The sequence below is a fragment of the Zosterops lateralis genome, assembly GCF_965231275.1.
Source record: "Zosterops lateralis genome assembly, chromosome: 4".
Classification (NCBI taxonomy): domain Eukaryota; kingdom Metazoa; phylum Chordata; class Aves; order Passeriformes; family Zosteropidae; genus Zosterops; species Zosterops lateralis.
This window is the reverse complement of record NC_139765.1, coordinates 58,299,384-58,322,657: the sequence shown is the minus strand read 5'-3', so window position 1 is coordinate 58,322,657 and position 23,274 is coordinate 58,299,384. Positions and strand designations below refer to the sequence as shown.

The 23,274-nt window shown below is 34.1% G+C and overlaps 1 protein-coding gene across 2 annotated transcripts in view; it reads left to right on the top strand.

The window, feature by feature from the left end:
* The window catches only part of TBC1D22A (TBC1 domain family member 22A), a 146,429-nt gene that overhangs the window by 117,476 nt on the left and 5,679 nt on the right, over positions 1-23,274 (top strand). Inside the window, exon 13 of one of the 2 annotated variants that reach the window (XM_083859537.1) lies at positions 1,345-1,426. The exons of the other annotated variant lie outside the window; for it this stretch is intronic. Within the exon in view, the coding sequence (XP_083715663.1) occupies positions 1,345-1,413 (69 nt within the window). The 3' untranslated portion in view covers positions 1,414-1,426. The remainder of the gene's footprint in view (positions 1-1,344; positions 1,427-23,274) is intronic. 2 annotated transcript variants of the gene reach the window in all.

The following is a 23,274-nucleotide window of genomic DNA, read 5'->3' as shown; positions in this document are numbered from 1 at the left end:
CTTAGATACCAAATGTTCATCCCTCAATATTTCCTAATTACAAACATGCTATGTGTGTGATTGTAGTTTTTGGGAACTTTTTTGTGTATTGTCATGTAGCAGAGAAATAATTTTGAAATGGAAGAAGTTAAGCTGGACTCTACTATAGGGTGATACAACCTGAAAATTTCTTGGTATTTAGTTTATATCTGTAGAATTAAGTATTAAGATATGAAAGGAAGTAAGTTTTGATAAAGGAAGGGTAGAAGAAATAAATGTTTCAACTCAGGCCTCCAAATGCTCAAAGGTTCATGTGTATATGTTATATGTATATATTATAGATGTACATGTATATACCTAAACAGGTGTATCTATAGACTTGGAACACAGGCATGTAACACTCTGTTGATGCTCTGCCATATTTTTCATGTTTCAAATAACAAAACGAAGTAATTTTTTCATTGTGAGATTGTAATCAAGTCATGATGATAGTTGTCCTCTTTTGAATCATTTGAACAAGTTGCTCTCGCTGCCATTTATTTGGTTAAGTACAAAATATCAGATGGTTTTATTTTCCTAGGAGTTTAAAGCTGCTTGCATTTTGTCCTACTTATTCAGTGATCTTTCTAGTAAGCTATAATCCCATTTTGAAATTTGCTATGTAATGCAGTGAGCTGTGTGATGCAATGCTATGTAATGAGGATAAAAATTATTACATTCAGCAATTTTCAAATTCCCCAGAGTCACTTTTTGATAGCAGTGAAATTAAACTGACATGTTTTCAGGGAGATGCTTTAATATTTCATGCCCATGTATAATACAAAGATTAATATAATGGAAAAGAGTGAGGGTTTTTTTAGTTTTCACTAGAGCTTGTTATTCTCTCTTGGTTTTCACATCTACTGAGTCCTCTTTAGGGTGCCCTTCAAACCCAGGTACAGAAAGGTAGTTTGTATAACTCGCTTGCTCTATTCATAGTTCAGATTGGCAGTTTATACTTCAATATGAAAGAGCAGGGAATGGCTAGGTAGTAAATGGCAAAAATTTTAATCCTGCCTTAGATTTTCCTATGTAACCAGTGTAATGTTTTATAGACTCAAACAGTTCATTCTTGGTTTCTGATGTTTCTGTTGATGATATGAATATTTTATGTTAATTTACTGGTTCCATACCAGTGTAAGACAAAAACAAACAAACAAAAAAACCCAAACCAAAACAAAAAAGAAGCAGTAAGCTTATTATAAATAATTTTTTTAATGTGATAAAGTATGCCTTTTGAATACAAAATGTGAAATTCAGTTAGCTTTTACTATCTAAGCTTAAGTAATTAAACGTGCAACTAATGAAAACTTTTCTACTCATCAGCATGTCTCAGACTTTGGCTTTCTGTTACTCATTTTCCTCACTACTGCCATAATTCCAAAATTCTCCTGAATTCTTGAGAGATGTGAGTAGCTGATACTATTAAGTGATCAAGTATTCATGTATGATTTTGAACATATTTGGAATTAATTATTTATTAGTAGAAAATATGACAACTGAGTTTATTGTTGGAAGATATTGGAAAGGTTTTACAGAAACAAGACTTCAGGGACTAGATTCAACTGTTGATCTGAATATAAGCTAATGGTAGTTACAATTAAGTTAGCAATAGTTGAATTCATACTGGCTTATCTGTTAGATTTGTACTTAAAGGAAGTTATAATTTTGTTGACATAGCTGAGCTACAAAAATAAATTCATTATGTTGTGATAAGGAACCTGTCTTGCAGATCTTTTATTCATAGTTTTAAGATATAGGCTTATCTAAAAGACATTTTCACCCATGCTGTCATCAACTCACATCTTTATTACTGCATTGTCCTTTTCTTTGTCTTTGACAAATGCATTTTTGCTCCAATTATATTCACCCAGACTGCAAAGAAGGTGTAAAGATTATTTTTCAATCCATCATTTTTTCTTGCTTTCTTGTTCTGCATCTCCCTTAGTTCTCTTTATTTTTGAGCACCAAGGAAAATTTAGACACTTTCTCTTTTGAGGCCTTTAATGGTCTAATCCTGACACTTTACATGGCATCTCAGGTTCAGCCTTGAGATGCTGACTCCAGTCTATCAGCCCGTGATGACAGCTCCATCACCAACCTGCATTCACAGGAAAGTAATGATGCTATCTCCCACTTTGCCTTCTTACTTAAATGGAGCACCTAATGCAGATATTCAGCTGCTTTGCCCTAAGTCGTGTCAAGTTCTGGTTTTTTGCTATGCCCAGAATAGGTTTGACAGGTTGGCTTGAGTATGTTAGTAGCACTTACAGTCACATTGATGAGTTTTGTGTTGCTTCTTTTTACTTTTCTGAGAATTTTTTGTCTCCTGCTTTATACTTGAGCCCTAAGATCTTCAGGATAGTGACTGTGCTTTATTCCTATTTATATAAATAATTATTATTTAATTATTTTATATATAAGAAGTAAGTCTTATTGACTTGTTTACCAAAATAAATGCATGCACAATTTTATGTCTTATTAAAATTTAGATAAATGCTGAATAACAAGGTGCTTAGAAAACAAATTTATTTCAGTTCTGCTGTCTATATAAGTAGTGAGCTTTGTTTAAAAAGTTTGATATTAATAGCTTTCCAAGAAATTATCTACTGTAGAAATGTGTCGATATCAGAGAGGTAATTTCATATTTTTTTACACTCAACCACAGCAATATAGATTACATTAATCTTTTGTGATCTTTACATAATTTATGATGTAAATTTTTAAATTTTACTTTTTCTGCTTGCTTCATATTATATGAGGTGTAACTAACAAATCTAATAGCTTCTTAGAATGTACTGTGCTAAAAAAATTAGTTTCCATAGCTTCCACAGTAAAAATAAATGGTTTTCAATTAAAGAAAAAATAATTAAAAAAAATGTTTCTGAAAGAATTAGTTTTTTGACCAGAGGAATGATTGCCCTCCTTCTCTCTAAACTCTCTGATTAGATGATTTTGTAGTTATGCACCCTGTGCCCTCATTCTTCTGTGTATGGAAGCTAAAAGGGTCTTTTCTGTGGATGTGCCAAAACCTGTAAAGAATTAAGAACTATGAACATGGCAGTCTTTCTAACTGTAATGAGCCTGACTACTAACGCTGCTGTGATTTTATTAGGGAATAAAGAGCACTTTTGGAAGATGTTCCAAACATTGTCGTGTGTTTCAAGAGACGGGAGGCTCTGCTGTTTTAGACTTTGGAAGTCATAGCTGGCGATCTAACATGAGATCAGTTCTTAATCTCTGAGTACTGGTAATCTCTGAGACAGCTGGGATTCAACGCTCTTGAATCATTTATGTTCAGAAGAGCCAATTTGCAAAAATAAAATTGCTGACTTTATTTTTGCATGCAGAGCTTAATGAACAGAGAATTATATGAGTGGTAACAGTTTAACTGCTCTTTTATCAACCCTACTCAACTTTCTCAAAAGCTTCTGCATATTTTGATTGTCATGAATATCTTGACTTGGTCTCTGCTTGTGACTGTGTTGTAAATTAAACACAACAGTTCAAAGATGTTTTACATACAGTCTTAGAAGTACAGGTTTTGTCCCACAGAAATTACTATTTCAAAATTTTAATATTGCACTGAAATGTAACAGACTGTTTATCATAGTTCTTTTAATACTGGTACTTGTTCAGTACTAGGAAGAGAACTTTCCCTCTGTCTGGACAGCTACTGGAAAATTCTGACCAGCTTGTATGGTACACTAAAAATGGCTTAAGAAGCATGAAAAAGGAAATAAAAATTTTACTTACATATCTCTTTCTGTATGGCTTTCAATTTTCCTTTGATTATATTGCAGGCCTATTTTTCCTATGTTATACATTGTTTTCCCCCAAAGTTTACCTTCAAATGTGCCAAGCAGAAACTGAAAATAATTTTTAAAAAACAACAAACAAACCAACCCCACTTTTGATTTGTATCTTATATAGCTAGCAATGTGTGTATTTTCATTCCTAAATTCATCTCTCTTTCTTTCTTTTGCTTGAGTTTCTGGGCCAAGAGACTATGGGAATAATACATCGCTCATGCCTAGCAGGTTAAAAATAATATTTAATATGATTCCAGTAATACAGATAAATTTTGTACTACCTGAATTTGAAATCTGCCCCTGTTTCTGTTGCCCTCCTTCCATCTAGCTGTCTCCCAGAGGTCCTCCTTCCTCCTCAGGATGATTGGAACAGTGGCATATAGTAAAATTACTAGCTATAGTACAATAATTTTGAATTTCAAGTAGCTTAAATATATGTATTTGCTACTGAAACTCAGTAGTTATTCTGTGATATGATCTAGTCTAATATTATCAGATAAATCACAGCAGTCAGTGAGACTGAGCGTTGCTCTCTCCAAAACACTTGAGGAAGACGTAGTCCTTAAACATCTAATCACTGCAGCCATGTCTTACCTTGGGAAATCTATTTGGTTTTTTGTTTGTTTGTTTGTTTTTGTATTGCATGGAAATAACTTGGTCAAAATGGAAAGAAATTTTCAAAATCCCTGCTAAAGAGACTAGTTCCACAGGGCTAGCATACTATATCAGTAGAAATTTAATTTGGAATGCAGCATGAAAAGTGGAAAACTGAAACCTTGCTGATAAGAAACAGGACAAGGATATTCAGCTTTTGATATTGATATGATTAAAATATTTTTTTAAAGATCTTAATCTTTTATAAATATTTCTAACTGTAATCTTTGTTATGAATGTTAAGATTCAGTAACTTCATTTTTACCTTCTCCTGTTTGAAGCGTAATTCTGGGGCACATGGCTTTTACAAAGTCATTTATTTCTCAGGAGTTTAACAAATCTGAAAATCAAGGTAAGGGAGGTAATAATAAGTGCCTTCTTCCCTAGCACATCAGTTGAGAGCATCTAAAAGGGAATGAGGTACTTCACTGTAAAAGCTGCAGTGCCTCTTTCTAGAGGAAAAGTGTAAGGTGTAAGAGGAGTACAGAGAATTGTTTTGCAATGATGGCCAGCTACTTTTTCTTGAAAGTAGATGGGAAGCATGCTTGAAGAGCAAAGGTCTTAACTCATGTCTCTCACCAGAACAGTTCGGAGATATAATTTGACTCATTACACACAAGTGTCAGTTTGTAATACTTTCATATCTGCTTACTATTTGAAAAAAAAAAAAAGAAAAAAAAAAAAGGATATAGTAATTTATAGTCCTGAATAGTCTGTATTTTCTTCCATGTAAATGTTCATGCCACTTGAAAAATTGCATTTCATCAGGTTTTTTTTCTGCAGTTAGTTTCAAATTAAGTTGTTATTTGAACAGTTTGCTTTTCTGATAGTCAGGGGATGTGGTGCAATTTTAGTTGATGCATCAAATTAAAAAGTTTAAAGGTAAGCACTGAAAGTGCAGATTTGTGCTTGGATTTTTCATGTGTGACATACTGCAATTCATTAACTTCTAACCCTTCTTTCATACAGAGCAAAATCTTTAACAGCAGATGTAGTGTATTTGACAGCCGAGTTCGTTATACTATATACTAGTATTGACAGAGTTCTTACTCTGGTGTTTCTCTGTGTTCTTCAAAATTACCCTAATCAACTATATCACAAAGTAAGCAGTTATTTCTATTTTCTTAATCAATTATATGTGATATTAGCTAATGTCTTCCTTATTTTTCAAAAATAATCTTTTAAGTAACAAAGATGTTAACCAGCTGCATGGTTCAGTACAAATATTGTATGAAGATATGATTCGTGTTTCAGAGACCAGTTAGATTGAAAATGTGTTGCATTATGTACTTTGGTTTAAGGTTTGGTGAAATAGAGTGAATCCTGTAACTCAGGTCTAAATTAGAAATAAAGTCACTATAAATTACAATTCTAGTCAGTGGAAAGACATGTATGAATTAGTCACTTCTGATCTCACCCTATCCTGTGCAAATATTTATGCCACTGTTTTATTTATGAAGGAATATGGCATTGACAGAAATTAGAATTCATCTGTTAAATCCTACATTAAATGGTCTGAATATTAAGTACTCTGGGGAGACTTCCTTGAGGAAGTGAATGTCTCTGCAAGCCCAAATATTGTTTCCTGTACTGATTGTAACCAGAGATGTTGCCAGTAAAGAGGAGGGGTGGAAGCTCTGAAGCATCCAGGAGCAAATCTAGTGGAGGCTGCTCCATAGAGGGAAAGAGCTATTGAACATAATTTCTCTGAAACTTGCTGTTGTGTGGAGAAAAACTCTAGGACATAGTGTTTATACAGTTCATATGGTTTGGAAAAGCCCTTTACATTCTTAATGTTTTCAGGGAAAAAGAATCTTTTTTTTAGCACGCATTCCTTCTTTGGACAGATTTACCTGACTCTTCAGAGACTCCTGAGCCTTTGTGTGCACCCCTGTTCTTATCATTTGAACTTAAGGAATTTAGTGTTACAGATTTGAATACAATTTGGGCTTTCTTGTGGGAGACACATCCTTGTGATTATAATAGGAAAATAACTTTTTAGTAATGGATCTTATCTTTTACTGTCACTGAGTAAGCACTAGAATTAATCATTATTTTATTTTATAGTTATTCTGTAAAATCGTACTGTGTATTCTGTATTTTTTTGCCAAGAATTGATTTAATGTGTTTTATTGATTGGATTTAAACCTTTCCATTACTACTCATTTTGTATAGTGACTAATTAGCAGAAAAACCTAAAAAAGAGTATTACCAACATATCACTTGGTCCCTGACTATCTGCCAGTCTCTTCAGAATCAGAGCTTCTTGAACAAGGAAATATAAAGGATTAAAACAAATACAGGACATGGAGATTTTTCTCGATGTAGACAGTCAGAGATCATTGCAGTAACAATGGCATAGTAATAACTCCTGCCTCGAACTCTGGGTCAGTGGGTCCATAAAAGCTCCAGGATCTCAGCTCTTTAATCTTGTGAAGCTGACTACATAGTGTCTGCAAAGTTCTGCACTTTACCAAAATCATTATTTTATTTTGCTCCCTGAAAATTGCATATTTCGAATGTGATTAGATTATTCCCATTAACCTTGTAATGTAATTGGTCAGATTTTCCTGTTTTCCCCAGGAATTAATTCTCAATTTTTTAATGGAAATTGCTTAGTGAAATTTGTGCTAGATTAAGTGCTTTTTTCTTTATTGTTTTTGTTAATGCTGTTTTTAATTGCAGGAAAATGTTTAATATGGCTTTATGTCCCTTATGCGATTGGTTTTTTTGAAGGTTGTCCTTGCAGAATTAACTGCTACCTAATAAATAGGCCCAGATGTAGCAACAAAAATAAATAACAAATGCAACTTTTAGAGTGAATGAGACTGGCCTGGGCCGAATGTAGCATAATCATTGCTATTTTAAAGGAGATCTCTTTCTAACAGTGTTACAGAAACCAGTGTTTGGATCCAAATATTCTGATGGGGTCATAAACCATTCATGCATAAGATATTTAATGATGGATAACAACTTTTTCCCGAGCTGAAGAGCAGTACTTGGAGTTTCACACTTGCTTGCCTGCATTAAAATAACATGAAGAAAGAAAATCAGGTGAAATTAATTCTAGTGATTAAGAACCATTACCAGTTTCAGATATAGTCACACAGAACCCTACTTCAATGATTATACAAACATACAACCATGTTTTGCCAAATGAAAAATTGAGCTGTTAATTAATTACATGTGATGAGTTTAGGTGCATTGAGATTTTAACATTAGTTTTTATTTTTCTTTGCATCAAAGAAAAATAAAAACTAATGTTAGAGTCTCTTCAGCTCTAAAGCTACTTTAGCTGTGTGTGTTCTTTGTATCTTCAGGAATACTGTGGTGTGGATTTTACTGTGCAAATACTTGAACAGTACTTGAACAGTACTTGCATATTGCAAGATCAGAAAATTATTTTACAATGCTGTTTATAATTTGGATTTTATATTTTATTGTTGGTTGGGTTTTTTATTAACAGACCTGTACTGTAATCTTACAACTGATGGTACTCATATGGTTTTTATGTTTCTTCACATTATCAGACTATTGCACACGGTGAAGATAGCTTTTTTAGGAAAAAGAAACAAAACAACCCAAACCCAAACAAACTGCCCAAAACCCTAGTACCATTTTTTTTCCCCCTATGATACAGGGGAACCACAGTTTTGCTATATTCAACTGCAGAAAATAAAGATTGAAAAGCTGTGGGAAATCTATACTGTTAAGAAAACACATATCATTAATGCTAATGTGCAAAGACCACAATGAATTCAAATTTATAAAAATGTAATATTAGTAGAATTCATAAATCTGTAGGTTAAAATGAAGTTGGTAGGAAACTTTTTTTTCTTCTCCAACTCTTTAAAAGACAACTATATATGAAGAGGGAAAATACCTGTTTAGGGACAGAGGACTCTTGACAATCTCTAACAGATTTGGTCTGTTTTCAGTAACTTTATATTAATAACTTTTATAATAACTTTGTCACAATATTCTAATAACTTTTAGTTTAAGTAGTTGTGATTACATCTGAAAATCACATTGTGCATATCATAATTGAAACAGGATTCTATTTTGCTTATTCTGGGAAAAAGAATAAGGTTTAAAGTATTCACACAGAATGCAACGGGTGATGAATATTGCTGGGCTAATAACCCCTTGGAAAGGATGCAAGAAAACAGATTGATTTTTGTTCTCTTATCCATAAAGTAGTTTCTTGATAACCCTCTAGGTCTTTGGATGGTTTTAAGTGAACCAGAATAATAATTTGATTTTGGCTTCAGTTGAGTTATTTGACAAATTGAATTCACCATTTTTAGTAAATGCTGCTGTTGAAGAGTTAAATTGATCACAGAGCAAAATAAAAAGGCATAGCATTTTGAATATTTTGAGTAGGCTCTCAGGGATCCAGAGGCATGCTGCTGCTACATTAATACAAACATACCTCTTTTCAGAGCATATTTAATTGGGCACATTGAGAATCAATAGAATATTAGTTCAGTAAATAGGCTGCAAAACAAAAAAATGTTTTACAAATATGCAGAGCAATTTAAATATAATTTGCAAAGCATTTTACCAAGATGAAAAGGTTTTAGTCTTTCTGTTTTATAGTTAAGACTTACATATATCATTGTTAATACTGCATAAAATCCTGACAGAAAATCATATGGAGAAGCTGAGCTGAGGTTTTTGCATCCATATACTGGTGTTTATAAAAAGTGCTGTTTCATTCTGGATGTGCTTTCTTAGCTGATCTTAATAAGTACCCAAACCAGAGAAGGCCCTCTACCAATAGAAAATAAAGTTGCTGCCAGAAATTTTCAGTCTGGCAGAACCTCAAAGGTATCGAATCTCCCTTTATGTTAAAAAACCAAGCAAACAAATAAAGAAGCCCCAACAAGCCCAGCCAAAACCATCCAAACCACAAGAGGCTGTGTATGCTATCTGGTAAAAACCCCACATGTGTGCTTTTTAATGAGTTCATTTATATACATTCCAACTATGATTTGCGCATTGGAGCAACACATAATGTGTAACTTCCCATGATGTTTGAATTTTCACCTGACAGAATAGTACACTTCTGGGCACTGGAGGAGATTTTTGATTCTTCTAAATTCCATTGAATGTTCTTGTCTGTTCAGATTTCATTTTTGCTACATTACAGTCATCCTGTATCTTGAATGGTTTCATCATAATTACTTCTTTCTCAGAGGCAACATTGGGTTCATCTTAATTGCAGAATTATCACACTTCAGCTTCAGTAAAGTTGCCTGTCTTAACAATTTGAGGCTTAGGATAAAAAGATCTGCATAATGGTGGATATTTGCTGTAGAAAAGCAATGCCAGACTGTCAAGTATTGCAAAAAATTATTCTGAAGCTAATTCAGCTAAAATTGCTGTGGTGAAGATCAACAATTTAGAAAGTTGACCAGCACAAAATGACTCATGCTGGAAACATAAAATTGGAAGATGGTTTAACATTTTTTTAATATAATGCCCATTTCTACAATCTTAATGGGGAGAGAATTAGAATATAGATTTTACTTACAGAAAGATGAAAATATCTAAAAATATTTTAAGTAATTAAATGAATATCACAAATTTGAAAAAATAACTGAGTTTATTCAGAGCAAGCAAAGTCTAGGTATTCAGCAAAAGAAACTCAGTACCCAAAATTATACTCCAGTGGAATGATTGAACTTATTTGAAGATTTGATCAAAGAAATTAGAAGTTAGAAGGTGAATTTTTCATTGGAGGTTGCAGGTGATCAGTCGACAGTATTTCTATAGTGCTTTCCAAATCTGGCTTTTCAGATAAACTCTTGTCAGTGAGCCAGGGGGTTTTCTGGCCGTTTGGGTTCCCAGGAATTTTGTTTAAATCATTTGGTTATAGTTGTCAAACAGAATTGCTGAAGATGCACTGTAGGAAACCCTAGAAAAATCCAAACTACACTATTCCTGAAGATACAAAGAACACACCCAGCTAAAGTAGGATTCTTTGCATCAAAGAAAAATAAAAACTCATGTTAAAGTCTCTATGTAAAAGAGCTGTTCTCATGTAATTAGCAGCTAAATTTCATTTGGCAAAACATTGCTGTATGTTTGTATAACCATTGAAATAGGGTTCTGTGTGACGGTATCTGAAACTGGTAATGGTTCTTAATCACTAGAATTAATTTCACCTGATATTAGACTATATATTTTAATGCACACAAGAAACTGTTGTTTCCTCTTGACATGTAGTTCATCATCTGCTCTGGCTCTGACCATAATGAAGTCTCCCATCAAAAAATAGCATGATAACAGCATAAATATAATGTAGTAACAGCATGATTTAACTGCATGAATCAGCATTTGACTGTTGTGGCTTTCCAAATCCCTACTGCAACTTTGCTATCTCAACACGGTGTTAGAAAATAAATGAGGTAGCTTCAGGCTTGGAATGGTTCCAGTCACCATAAGTAGTCTGACTTTGTGCTTTGCTTGGGCTGCAAGGATGCTATTTCATGCTTCAGCCCTATTTCAGTCTTGCTGAGTGTGTTATCATTTCCCTTGTGGCAACATGATCACTCACCAATAAGCAGTATACTCTAGGTCATGAATGTAGAACTGCAATGAAATAATTTGCCATTTTATTACCTTTATTTATGTTTACTTTTCAGAAAGAAATCAAAATTATTTTGGATAATTTTATCTATTTGGATATCTTTGAATATTTATTTTTGCCTCCATGTAGATTTTGAATACTCAATCAATTTTCATTACTATATCTACATGGGTATGAGAACTCTTCCTGATGATGGGCTTGTTCACTTTATCAGTAGGCTGTCCAAAGCTTTTCCTAATTTTCAGGAAGACTGTAAATAGGGAAGCTCCAACATACCAGAGCATAATACTGTAATGAGACTGGTTTTCCAGTGACCACAGTGTGTCCAGCTAACAGTAGCAATGAGTTATTAATATTGTCTTCAAAAAGAGCTTTATGTTCATTTTTCTTTATGGATTTTAATGGAAATCTTGTAACATGTAAATGCTTTCTGTACGTGTGGCATGTTTTTGTTTATCTATCTCAGAAGATATTGTGGGAAGAAAATACTATGTTCAGGAAGATAAAAAAGATATAGTTTTAATTACAAGTATTAAATTCTATTATTTTACTATCTGTCTAATAATTATTATTTATTATTATTTACTTAGCCAATTTTCTTATTATCAGTTAAGACAAATGAAACGTTTTTCCCCCCATGTCATTCTTAACAGCTTCATTTCTGTCTTTAATTCTGAAAAGTGAATCTACATTGGTGGATGCAAATGTGCAATATAATAATTTCATACTGTGGTCTATTTTATTCTGTACACTTAAATAGCATTTAACAATATCAACAAAAATATAATACAATGTCCTACTAGGAAGACTAAAAAAATACTTTTTTTGTTAATCATCTTCAAGAAGAGCCTTGTCTAGTGAGTGTCTGTGGGAGTCAATATGAGGCTATTCAACATTTCCACTAACAAAATAGCTGATAATAAAAATCTGCAGATGACACAGATTTACCATTGTGACAAAGTGAGGAGAGCAGAGCAGTTGCATAAGCAAATCTTGAATCACTTGTTCATTTGAATTCTTCAGGTGAGCCATATTTTGATATAGTCAAATGAAAAAAAATTGCAAATAAAGGAAAATTAGAATAGGTCACACGTCCTGTTTTCCCTAAAATTAAAAAAACCACCAACTATATGTTTAGATTTAGTTCCTATTATCCACACAGGGAGTTAGAACAGGATAAGTAATGATTTTCTCTGGCAGTATCATCTATGACCGTAGGAACCAGCCCGGTGTTTATGTTGTGTAGCTGTCAAGATACAATACTCCCACTGACATATGTGGTTCCTATCATGTGTAGGTACAAAAAGTATCTAAAGCTCTCACAGTTGTTGAAACAGTTAGACAATGAACTGGCCTTAGAGTGTATAATTTTGAAATGTCGGTCATCATTTCTAAAACATGTATAATGTTTTTGTCTACAAACAAATGCCTTCTAAACGTTTTGGAATCTAGTAATTTTTAGTCATCTTTACCAACTGGGAGCACACAGTGTTAGAAACATATTGCAGTGGTAAATATGTCTAAAATTGTGATTCTCTGTAAAGCCTAGTTGCAGAGGAAGAGCACTATTTTGGTTAAAAAAAGGTTCAATATTTGTTGAGTAATCACTGTTTTTTTCTTACTGTTTTTAATTTTTGTCTCTGTATCCAATACGTTATTGAACTCTAGAAGCAAGTTGATTTTGCTCTGCCTCCAAGTTGAGTCCTTCCTTGTTCTGGAATGCTACATGAAGTAAAAAAGAAATATATGTATATTTTCTGTTCAGACCTCTAAGGTCTAAGGATGCTAGGACTAAATTCCTTAGGGATTGAGCAGTGTGGTTTTGAGGATGGGATACAGAACTGGCGTCCCCTTCATCTGCACATGTTGGCAAGAGTTGTATTCGGTTTCATTCCTGCTATAGGAGAGGAAAGATGTGATGCTAGGTATGTATAATCTGAAGGGATTTCCAGTAAGCCTTGTTTTATGGCTTCTACTTCACAGTGCTGCTGTTGCTGTCCAAGTTTTAAATCAAATCTTCCACACAGTGAAAATCTGATTTTACTGTCCTGTAAGTTTCTAGAAAAAGCAATTTCTCATTCCTGCATGATATATTTCTCTCACCAACCAATGTTTTTATTTATTTTCAGTAAATATCACAAAGGGATCTCTGAATTTTCTCCATTTCAGTATAAAAAGAATTTTTCTTGAACAAAGAAACAACTCCTGTTCATCCTGAGCAACTTAAGTGACCTGCTAAACTAAATGCACTGGCAGGACTTTCATTTAGTTAGTAATTCACAGCTGTCACTGGAGACATTTCTCTACAAAGAAAACTGTTTTCTTTCCATGTTTATTTGTTCAGCAGAACCTGCTGCATAGCAATGTCAATTATTGGCCTTATCAGTGTGTAACCCTGGAGAAGACTAAAATCACAGGAGCCTATACACTTGACAACCAAACTCAATCAAAACTACTGATAAGAGAACAAAGAGAAACCAGAAGCTTTTGGAGTATGAGCTGAGTAATAGGATGAAGTGACATATGCCTTTCTTTGAGACAAGAAGATGAAAGAGTATTAATTTTCTTTCTTTCAATTTTCTGTTCTCTCCTATGGTTTCCTAAATGCTAGTGCATGTAAATTTTGCTGTCTTACAACAAAATTGTCTCTTTGCAACTGCAAGACAGTAAAAATAACAAGAACTGAAATGCCTATTGTTTTGTCATCCTTGTAAAGAAATCAGAATTAGATTTTTTCCAGAAATGTCATTATGGCAGATTTACTATTACTATCATAGCCTCCTGGTTAGATCTTTCAGCTGCCATAAAGAGTAAAATCTTTGCACAACTTTGCACGAGCTCTCTGTAGTGTTTTTTGCATTAGACATCCCTTTTCAAATATTCTAAGAGCTCTTATTATTCCATCCTAATTTGTTTTCTTCAGAGTCGAATTTGCTTGCTGTTAGCTGAATGAATAGCAATGGTTCCATCCAGTCCTTGGGAGCTGATTCACTAAAGCTTTGTGTTGATTTTTTTTTCCTCACACATCTTGTTTAGTTTCAGGTGCTGATCCCCATAGGCCGGCAGGTTAAAAAGGGGCATCTGAAATCCTTAATAGCTGTTGTTCTCTACCATGTCCTTTCTTAAATATTGCCACCCCTGAGAAAAGATGACAGAGCGTGGCACAGAACTGCTATGGCAGTGCCAGCTCGCAGGCCTATTAAAGCAACACAAAATTGCCAGCAGCAGTATATCTATGAAAATTGTATTTCATGTAGTTGACGTCTTTATTCTCTTCTGTGAGAAAAGGTCACATCTTCCAAGCTGTGCTGTACTTTCCTTTCTAGGAGATTATTGTGATGAACACAGGAATTTCTCCTCTCATCTGCCTGCTAAAGAAGCAGAAAGAGATGAGAGATGTGTCACTGTCAGTGACCAGCCCATCAAACACTTACCTTACACCATGTGGTACATCACTGAAATGTTTATCCATTAGAAATGTTAGTGTCTTTTTGGCCAGACTCTGAAACACTTTTTGGTTACGTTTATTTATTTAAACACAATGACATTTTATTCACAAGGTATAGTCTTGTAAAAGAAATAAAGTTGTCACAAGTCCAGTTATCCAAAGAAAATGAATTTAGGTGTAATGTTGTCCTTAAAACTTATTTGGTTTATTTGTGGTTTTGATTCTTTGGATAACCATTTCAGATAGATTTTTTTTTTTTGAGGTTTTTCTTTGAATCTCTGAAGGCCACAACCTTCTTCTTGATGTAATTGGAATTTTTACAAAACCAAGTAAAAATGCAGTACCTGGGAGAAATACAGCAAAATATTACTCATATTCAGTTTATGTAATACTAGTTGTCACAAGTTAAAATAATTATTATAAAAACAGTATTTGTCTCTCCATATTGATTCTCTCTGGGTTTAGTAATATTTCTCCTTACATAGTGGGAAATTAAGGACTTTGACCTATCTGATCTTTGCTGTGCAGTTGTCAGTGTGTTCCTTGGCCAAACTGCTCTTTGGGTATTGATACAATGACAGAGGCCACTGCTTTCAATGTGTAGATTCTTTCAAAGTTTCAGTGTAAACTTCTTTATTTCCTTATCTGTGTGGACCAGGATTGCCAAGAAGAGGTAGTCATGGCCCAAGAGCTTTTAGGACTTACATCTTGGAAATCTTAAAAATGAGCAGTGAGAAAAGATTAACCTAGCCCATTGTCACCCACTGTACTGAAAAGACATTCAGTTCTCTCATGTTTGTCTGGAGGCTGTTCTTTTGTGTATAAGTAAAGAATAAACCCTGCATTCAGCTGTTGGTTTACAAACACGTATTTTTCATGAAAGTTGAGGCATTTATCAGGTTATATAGAAATTTGATCTCGAATTCTGTCTGGCCAAAGTTGAGTTGTAGATATTTATTTTTATCAGTATAGTGATGTGTAAGAAAGGCAATTAAATATTATATAAAGAAATTGTGATAGTATTTTAATTGTCTTAGAAGTCCAGGGCCTTAAGATATTTGTATCTTAGGGCTTCCAAGTACTCTATTTAGAGTTATTATTTTTCTGTGGTTCCAGTAATACCGTCTTCGTTTCGAAAATTTACATTTCTCTGGGACTTGCATGAGAATTATATATTTGGGTTTTGTGCGATTTCTTTAGAACTGTGTTTAATAAGAGTAGACTGGGAAATGAAGAATTGACCTTAGCAGAGAGTATTAGAAGAATGTTGCTTGTTTAACCTGGTGAAGCAAAGCTTGATAGAGAATATGATCATCTTCTAGAATGCCTTTGGAATGTTTTATAATAGGGTTAAATATTTAAGTCATAATGCAATTTTGGTGAAAGACCAAAAGTATATAAATTATTTCACTTTTATTTATAAACCATTATATAAAGCAAAACATCTTTTATGTGAAATATCAGGACATAAAGAGCAGCATATATTTTCTAACAAATCTTAATAAATTTATGTCATTGTATGGTACAGGAAGATTAATCTTAGTTCAGGATTTTTCTCATCCTCAAACAAACTGAGGTGTATTGAGCACAGTCTCAGTTATTAGTCATGTTTCTCATGTAGTATTTATTAGTTTAGCATATTTTAATTCTTGAGCTTATAGTGTACAATTGGATTACATTGTGTTAATTTGAATTGATGTTTCAATCTATTGTCTATGGATGCACTTTTGGAATATCTCTCTGACTGAGGCATTCTATATCATATTTTTTTTTAAGCATCAAGGAATGGATAGAAATCTGTGGGGATGCTGTTTTTGTACATTGGGAAAACCTCTGCAGCTTGGGTGATCCTCTGTCTTGTGTTCTTGTGCTTGCATGCTGTGCTCACCAAGGAAGCTTAATTGATTCCTTAATTTGAACAGTGGCATTTTCCTCAGAGATGAAGGGATTTTCAGATTACTTCGTATTGATTTTTGTGAGGCTTCTCAAGTTAACTGGGAAATTTTCAGTTATCAGATGGGGCAGGTTGTTCCCTTTAACTGTGATATCTTCATGAAGGTTTCTTCCACTGCCAAATTATTGGTTCTCTGTACTGCTGTCCTTAAGTCTCTTAGAGGTGCACAAATGCTTTATGGGCTTTGACATGGCAAGTGGGGAATGATTGTTTGTTATTCAGAGCAAAACACCAAAGTGTGGCTTCATTTGGCAGTGATTGAGCAATGTAATGGAAATGGCCTTTCAGTCCTATATCCCCATGGATACTGAAAATATTCCACTTGAACAGTGTTTAGGACTACTTGTTTTACTTCTAAAAATACACTAGTTTAAGTGGGCTCTGCACTGTGGCATATTTATTGGATGTAAAAGTTACATATCTCAGGCAGCACTTCTTAAGTTATAGAAAACAGGAAATTTTGCATCAGCCATCCTAATATATGTTTTCTCTAAAACAAGATGAGACTTTACTCAGAACAATTTACAGCACTTTGTCAAAGTGTAATAATTACTTTAGGTCAGAAATACACGCAATTCTGATTCACTTTTGTCCTGTGCTTCATTATATTATTATATTCAGTTGTTGTTTTATGATTTTCTTTCTTCCTTTTTTTTTTTTTTTTTTTTTTTTCTGAGCTTTTAGCTATTCATGCTGCAGTGTTAAAATCTAAGTAGTTGTAGAAAAGGAAATGAAATGTGTGTGAATTTGTAGCTGTAGAATTGTCCCTCTTAAAATGCATTGCCAAATTATGGTCAGGAAAACCAAGAAGAGTGGTTAGCGTATGGACTTCATGGAGAGGCAGAATTGTAAATTTTCCCTTGGAATTAGATATAGTAATATTTTGATCTTGCTAGTTTGCAGAAAAAAATAGAATGTAGTAACTTATTGGTAAATCATTTTAGAAATTAAATTCTGCCATAATTGCTGCAGCCTTAATTGATACAGTGTACTCTATGTTTGGGTGAATTTTGTTCGCATTTTCTTTTTATTATATGACAATTGATCTTCATACTTTTATACTCTGGGTATTTGTATCTGTTGTTTATTTGTTGTGTTTTGGATGGAACTAGTGGTAAGTTACATACTTGGGCTTTTTATTATTTATTTGTAATGATTTGTATTTTGGTACATAAGCAGTACATATATCTCCAAATACCATCAATATAACAATGTTTTATTAAAAAAATGGCACAAATTATAATCCGAGTGGTTCAGGGCTGTTCTGTTCTGAGCTCTAGCAATTGGAACTGTCATCTCTGTTGGAACTACTCTATCAACTGTGAAACTTTCCTGGATACAAGTGTGAAGCTTCCTGAGATACTCAGTTTCCATGTGAGATATGTAAAATGGAACTTCTGTTTTATCTATTTTAAATGTGAGAAAGAACCTAGGACTGTTTTTGTTTGAATGTCCATTCTAAGTTTGAATTTAAATCAGTATTCAAGTATCATAAAATCATTATAAGGTTTTGGCACCTTAAGTCCTTTAGGTTCTGTGGCAATGCTTGCTTTGATTCCTTAACCTTGTTTTATAAACTTGAGACAATAATGTATGGATAGGAAGTTTAGTTGAGAAAAAGATCTACCATGCAAATTTGATTCCTGTTTTATGGTTGGAGATTACTTGGGGGTTTGGTTTTTATTTGAAACCAAGGTAACAAGACTACCTATAATACCACCTGAGATGTGGTCCTTTAATGTACTTTTTAAGCAGATGTAAATCTTCTCTTCAGCTAAGTGAGCTGAAGCTAAGCACAGCTTCTCTGACATAGTCCTTTAGAACCACATATTTTATGATTAGCAATTAAGGTTGCTAATGACTTGTGTAAGAGATCTATACTGGATGAAACAGGACTTTAATTGCTAGTTTAGTATGCTGAGTCCTGGAATCTTTTTCAGTAGTCATGAAAAGGAAAACATGAAAGGGAAATGATAAAACCATCAACTTTCCATAAGCTTTCATTTTCAGGACATTAAGGCGTGTTTCTATGAAGTTCTTATTAGGAATATGAAATTAATTATAAGAATAGCATACTTCTTTATGTTTTCATAAGATTAATGGCAGATTGATCAGCTGAAATGAAGAATTAAAATGTATATTTGAATCAAAGAATATATATATTTATGTATATATATTTATACTGTATTTGAATCAAAGGATTAAAAAATATATACTTGCTGAAAACCACTGTGTCCCTGAGGTGCTGAATATAAGCTGGTAGCAGAAGAAATTAACCTTTAAAATATTTAGATTTAAAAAAAATTAATTTTAAGGTGCAACAAGTCTAGTTGGAATTTTGAATAACATTTTTTCTCTGTAGTTAGATTCCTACTGTTCTGAGTTCCATGCGCTATAGTCTATTGATTGAGATGTCATGATGTGTGAAAAAAAGGTCAAAATTAAGATGTATATGACTGATTGAAAGAATTAATGTTCCTTTCAAGGAATCTAGGAGCATAATGTAAGTAATGCACAATAAAGGAATGTACAAGAAAAGATCAAATGTAGCACTGAATTTCAATGTTCAATGGAAAAGGAAGTTCAATGTTACAGTATTTCAGCAAATATTTGATTTAGGGTTTTTTGACTCTTGTTTCTTTCCTCTAAACTTTCGCATTCCAGGTGGAAGTTTTTGAGCGACACTGATTTATGACTGACCAAGAATATGTCTCTTAAACCTTTTAGACTGTGTTGAGTGCAGATTTCAATGCTCCCACCACTTAGCATAGATAAACTAGTGTTGCCCCATCTTGTGCTTATCAAAGTTTTGGTTCATCCATAGTCTTTGAAGTTACAGGAGCAAAGAAGGCATTTTTGCATCCAGGATGCAAAAGGGACTGTTCTGTGCTACCTCAGTCATTACTGCCATGTGCTTTCCATGCTCAGGAAGCAGCACAGACACTCAGCTGTACCACTTAGGGATCCGGGTCCACTTATGCCTCTTAACTCATATCTGCAGCAGATATTTCTTAAGCTGCAGTAGGTGACCTATTCCTACTATCTCTTTAGTATTAGATTTTGAAATCTTAGTATTCTCAATTCCAGCTGGGCCCAACAGGAAAGAAATGTTTTTTCTTACTTCAAGACACAGGTAATTAATAAGATGCACAGCACTCCAGAAATAGAACTCATTATTTGCAGCACTGTGTAGCAGGTTAGGACATCTGGTGAAGTAAGAAGTGGCAACAGCATAGGGAATATTGCTGTGCATTTTGCAAGAAACTACTCAAGAAATAAAAGAGAACTTGTCTCAGAGCTAGAGCTGTATTCATTTGGTGCACTATCATATCAACAGCAAGGAGCAGAGAGAGGGGAGAGGGAGCACTAAGGCAGCTGAACAAGGTCATCCAGGCTCTGCAGTGTGTGCTGGACCTGTGCTTTCATGGCACCAGCAAGTGCAGTTAGTGCTTTGATAGCAGGCTGGAGGGGGAGGATTTGTAGTGAGCTTGGCTGAGTCCCAAAGCAGCAGGTATCCTTGATCCTAAATATCTGGGAAGAGGATTACAGGTTAACATGCCACAGCACCGTGCCAGCCTGGTTCCTGCAGCTCTTACAGAGTGTGAGGCACCTGTCTGTCTGCTCACAGTGCAGGGAAAGGATTGATGCCATGGAGGAGATGCCCACTTGGCACTGCCATCCTTTCCTTTTACACTTGACAGTCATAAATGCAATCAAGTGAAAAAGAATGTTGTAAAGGAGAAGGGAAATAAATAATCCCTATATTAAGGAATTCTTTGCCTGTATAGTGCTTATATGTGATTGCAAACAAATGTATGAGTCATCATCCAGCTCTATCTCTGGTCCAACATTATGCAATTTCCCATAAAACCATTTAGATTTCTTTTAATGTATGCATAGGGTTTATTGCTCTTTTCTATTATCTAAAAAGATAAATGAGAGAATTTTTTTTCCCATTGCAATAATTGGTTTCCTCCTTAGGTTGTCTCAATAATTACTCTAAATAAATTTTAGTAGAATTTCTCTTCATTAGTTCTTTAAAAGTAGGTGCTATGCTCTGGGATTTCAAGTACAACTTTGGAAAGTACAAATAACTCTCATAAAGGGGCCATTTAATCAAATTGCCAGCATAAATCTTGCTGTGTTTTTTATATGTTCATAATGTGTAATCCATACAGCTCTTATTAAAATTATAGTTGTTAGCATTTTCTTATCAAATCATTGAAGATTATATATAAATTTAATTTACCTTTAAGTTACTTATATATGGTCCTAAAGTATAATACTGTGAAGTTTACGATCATAAAATATAGCAAGATTGTAGGTTCTGCCTATCAGTATAAAATAGAGCTATGGTAGACCAGGAGTACTCAGACCATAATTACATTGCAGTTAACAGCAGGAAGGATTAACAACTCTCATAGAAAAGTACTGCATTTTAGGAGTGCCGTTATTTGGTAAATTAATAGCTCGGTTCTCAGTTTTGACACTAAAAACTAACTCTGGTAATGTCCTCAGTATGTTCAAGTTTGATTTTAACTTTAGTTACTGCCATTTTATATTATCTAAAGTGGAAGCACTATTACTGGTTTTTATGTCATGTTAAGTTTCTTCTATTAAAAAAAACCAACAACCTTGCAATTGAATTTGTCAATAATTCACACAGACAAAACCTCTGGATTTTCAAAGTAAATATATTGCTTTGATTAGCACAGAAGATACCTTAGTGATCTACTCATTAGAATAACATTTTTATGTTTTATAAACTATCAACATGTTATTTTTTCTTTAATTGGTTCTGATGTTCCTTCCTTCAAGATCAACATACAGAGTCAAGGTAGGAGTGATAATAAATAGCATAACAACTACAGATAGCTGTTGCCAAATAACCAGTATTATTGGCCAGTCTTATGCTAAAAAATTGTATTTCTAACATGATTATAGCAGACATCATACTGTAAGGAGCTTTGATAATGAACCAGATTCCAAAACATGATAAAATTTGCTTTCTTTGCTCTGAGTTTGGGTTTTTTATGGATTATTTTTATATGCTGAGGTTTCACTGGCTAAAAATCTCAATGAGAAGGAGGCTGATAACTTTGTAATAATTAATATAAATGTATTTTGTGCAGTTTTATTAATATTCAGTTTTGATTTAGTCTGCAAGGAGCAGACCTTGGCCTTTTTGATTTTAGAGAAAACTGAGGAATAAAGGCTTTGGAAATCACCTTTTTGAGCTGTCTATCTGGTAGCCTGGTATTTTGGTTTAGATATGTGTATTGGATCTTCTGGGATAACGTTTTTTTCCCTCAAGAATAATTTTGTGTCTGACAACAGCCATTGCTTAACCTACAGTATTACTCTTGCCATTGTGGTGTGTAAAACATGGACCTCATACTTTTACTCTTCATACATGTAGAGGTGCTTTTATATACCACAGCACTTCCAGCATGTTTACTACTGTCTTGTCTTGACTACAAGGTGAAGAGAATAGTTCTAGAATACATGTTAATTATCTGAGAAAAATTACATTTTGAAAGTATATTTACTTTAAAATTGCACTCTATGTAGCTGCTTTTAAGTGTTAAAAACACTTTATCTATAGTAGCATGGTTGAACATGCTATATATAAAGTGTTTTAGCATATTTTACAAACACACATATGTAAAGTATCATGTAAATCCAAATGTAGTTAAAGCTGTGGAAATACGATGAGTGAAATCCTCTAAAATATAAAGTTTTTGTTTGGTAACAAAAATGTTGAATTTCAAATGTACTGAAGAATTATTTCAGAATTGTGGGTTAAATACATCAATGTAAACCAGAAGTCTCCTTAATAAAAGGCTAGTATATAGTTTACATTCAGATCTTTACCATACTTAAAAGTCAGTTTGATTTATAGATTTGTAATTTATTCAGTCTGACCTTGCTGCATCAGTTCCCTATATCCTTTAATTACAAATGAAAAATACATATTTGTCAGGAAACTTTATTTTATCTTGAAATGGTCCAAAGGGGCAAATGTTTAACTTTTTTTATTGTTGTTATTGCACTTTCGGATTTCTTTTCTATTTAAGCCCATGTCCTTTAAAAAATAAAACGCTGGAAAATTTCACTGTGGAAGAGAGGTCCATAGTCCAAATTGCTGCTGCAAGCCATGCTCGCATGAGAGCTTGAGCAGCCTGTTCAGGGGTGTGCCAGGTGAGCTGCGAAGATCCCAGTGGACAGATTCACAGTTTCCCTGGCAAGCTGCTCAAGCACCCTCATTGCAAAGGATTGTTTTCTTATGACAAGTTAGCGTAGTATGACAAGTTAGCTTCAGCTTGTTACTGTTGCCTCTTGGCACCTCTTTTCTTCTTTCCAAGTCCCTCTGTGTTGAGCTGGTCTCAGATCCTGCCTTAGCCTTCTCTTCTCCCTGCTAAAAAAAGCCTGTTTTCTCACACTGCCCTGGGTAACATCAGCTGCAGCCCCCTAACCACGGTAGTAACACTGACTAAAATCTCCTCACTTGTGCTTGATGAGGGGCAGGAGCAAATACAAGTGGTACCTTGATCCTCCTCTGCTGGGCTGGCAAGGAGGGAGAGAGGGAGGATGGAGATGCCTTTTGTGGTAGGCATGAGAGGGCAGACACCACAAATAGACCAAGCTGAAGCTGTGCTGGCAGGCTGGGCTGTGCAGATGGGCCCCAGTTCAAGGCATTTATATAGCTGTTCCTCTCAGTAAGAGTCCAGGAAACCAGGGCACTCTATTTGCCAGATTCAAAGGACATAATTTTGAGCACATTTTTTCTTGA